At 44.2% G+C, this 1,463-nt stretch overlaps 1 protein-coding gene across 1 annotated transcript; it reads left to right on the forward strand.

Moving 5' to 3' along the window:
• Positions 1-326: 326 nt before the first annotated feature.
• On the forward strand, positions 327-850 carry LOC128578022 (ubiquitin-conjugating enzyme E2 variant 1-like). The gene has a single exon (XM_053580424.1). It carries the CDS (start codon positions 327-329, stop codon positions 642-644), a length of 318 nt encoding a protein of 105 aa, XP_053436399.1. The 3' UTR covers positions 645-850.
• The last annotated feature ends 613 nt before the right edge of the window (positions 851-1,463 follow it).

Raw genomic sequence — 1,463 nt, forward strand, 5'->3', positions numbered from 1 at the left:
ACGCCATTCAGTATGATGTTAGCTGTGGGTTGTCTTAGATGGCTCCAGTCAGGTTAAGAAATGTGCCTTCTATGCCTATTTTCTTAAGTGTTCTTATTAGGCAAGGATACTCAATTTTGTGAAATACTTTTTATGCATCTATTGAAAGAATCATATGGTCTTTCTTTTTGCTTCTATTAATAAGGTGTATTGCATTTATGGATTTTCATATGTTAAACCAGCCCTGAATCCCTTGGATAAAGCCTACTCGATCATGATGTATATTTTTTTAAATGTGTAGCTGCAATCTATTAGTTAAGATTTTGTTGGAGCGATAGCAACGCAAGATGGCAGCCACCATGGGCTCAGGAGTAAAAGTCCCTCGCAATTCCCGACTGTTGGAAGAACTTGAAGAAGGCCAGAAAGGAGTAGGAGATGGCACAGTTAGCTGGGGTCTAGAAGATGAGGAAGACATGACACTTACAAGATGGACAGGGATGATAATTGGGCCTCCAAGAGTGGACCCAAGAGCCATATCAGGGCTAGCAAAATGGCAGAATTCATATAGCATCAAAGTTGTCCTGCAAGAGCTTTGGCACCTAATGATGTCTAAAGAAAATATGAAACTCCCTCAGCCACCTGAAGGACAGTGTTACAGCAATTAATCAAAAAGAAAACCACAGGCCCTCCCCCTTCCCCCTATTCGATTTAAGCAGTCTTCATTTTCCACAGTAGTAAATTTTCTAGATACGTCTTGTAGACCTCAAAGTACTGGAAAGGAAGCTCCCATTCAAAGGCAATTTATCTTAAGATACTGTAAATGATGCTAATTTTTTGTCCATTTGAAATATATAAGTTGTGCTATAACAAATCATCCCATCAAGTGTAACCACTGTCCACGTAGCTGAACTTCTGGGGTCAAGAAAGTATATTTAAATTGGTTCCCATTGTAACTGGTGGGGCACATCTAACTCAACTGTGAATAGACACATCACACAATCACCTTGCTGCTGATTACATGGCCTGGGGTCTCTGCCTTCTCTCTTTCCCTTGCCCCTGTCTCCTCCCCTCCCTGCAACAGCCCTCTAGCTTGGGGGCTTGTTAGAGTAGACATGAAGCTTTCAGGTCACAGCCTGTGGGACTACTGCTGGGTGTGTGGGGTTCTTTGTCTGCACCCCTGATTTCTTTAAGTCTTAAATGATGCCCCCTTCCAAGCCATCATCCCCTTCCCATTCTCCTCCACTCCCACCCTTGGCCAAAGCATAGATTGTAACCCCTCTGCTCCCCTCTGAGATTGGCCTTCAGTGAGGAATTCAGGGCTTTCCCCATATCTTCTCTCCCCCACCTTTATCGAGGGGTGCTGCTTTCTCCTCCCCCCTCCTCAACTCCCTCTTTGCACTGTCACCACCCAACGCTTTCCATGACACTTCCTTGTTTTGGCCAAAAGCTATCAGGTAAGGTTGGAAAGAGTCTCTGACCTCCCT

Source organism: Nycticebus coucang, chromosome X (assembly GCF_027406575.1).
Source record: "Nycticebus coucang isolate mNycCou1 chromosome X, mNycCou1.pri, whole genome shotgun sequence".
NCBI classification, from domain to species: domain Eukaryota; kingdom Metazoa; phylum Chordata; class Mammalia; order Primates; family Lorisidae; genus Nycticebus; species Nycticebus coucang.

Coding starts and splice junctions, on each gene's coding strand:
- LOC128578022 (XM_053580424.1), top strand. CDS start 327: ATGGCAGCCACCATGGGCTCAGGAGTAAAAGTCCCTCGCAATTCCCGA.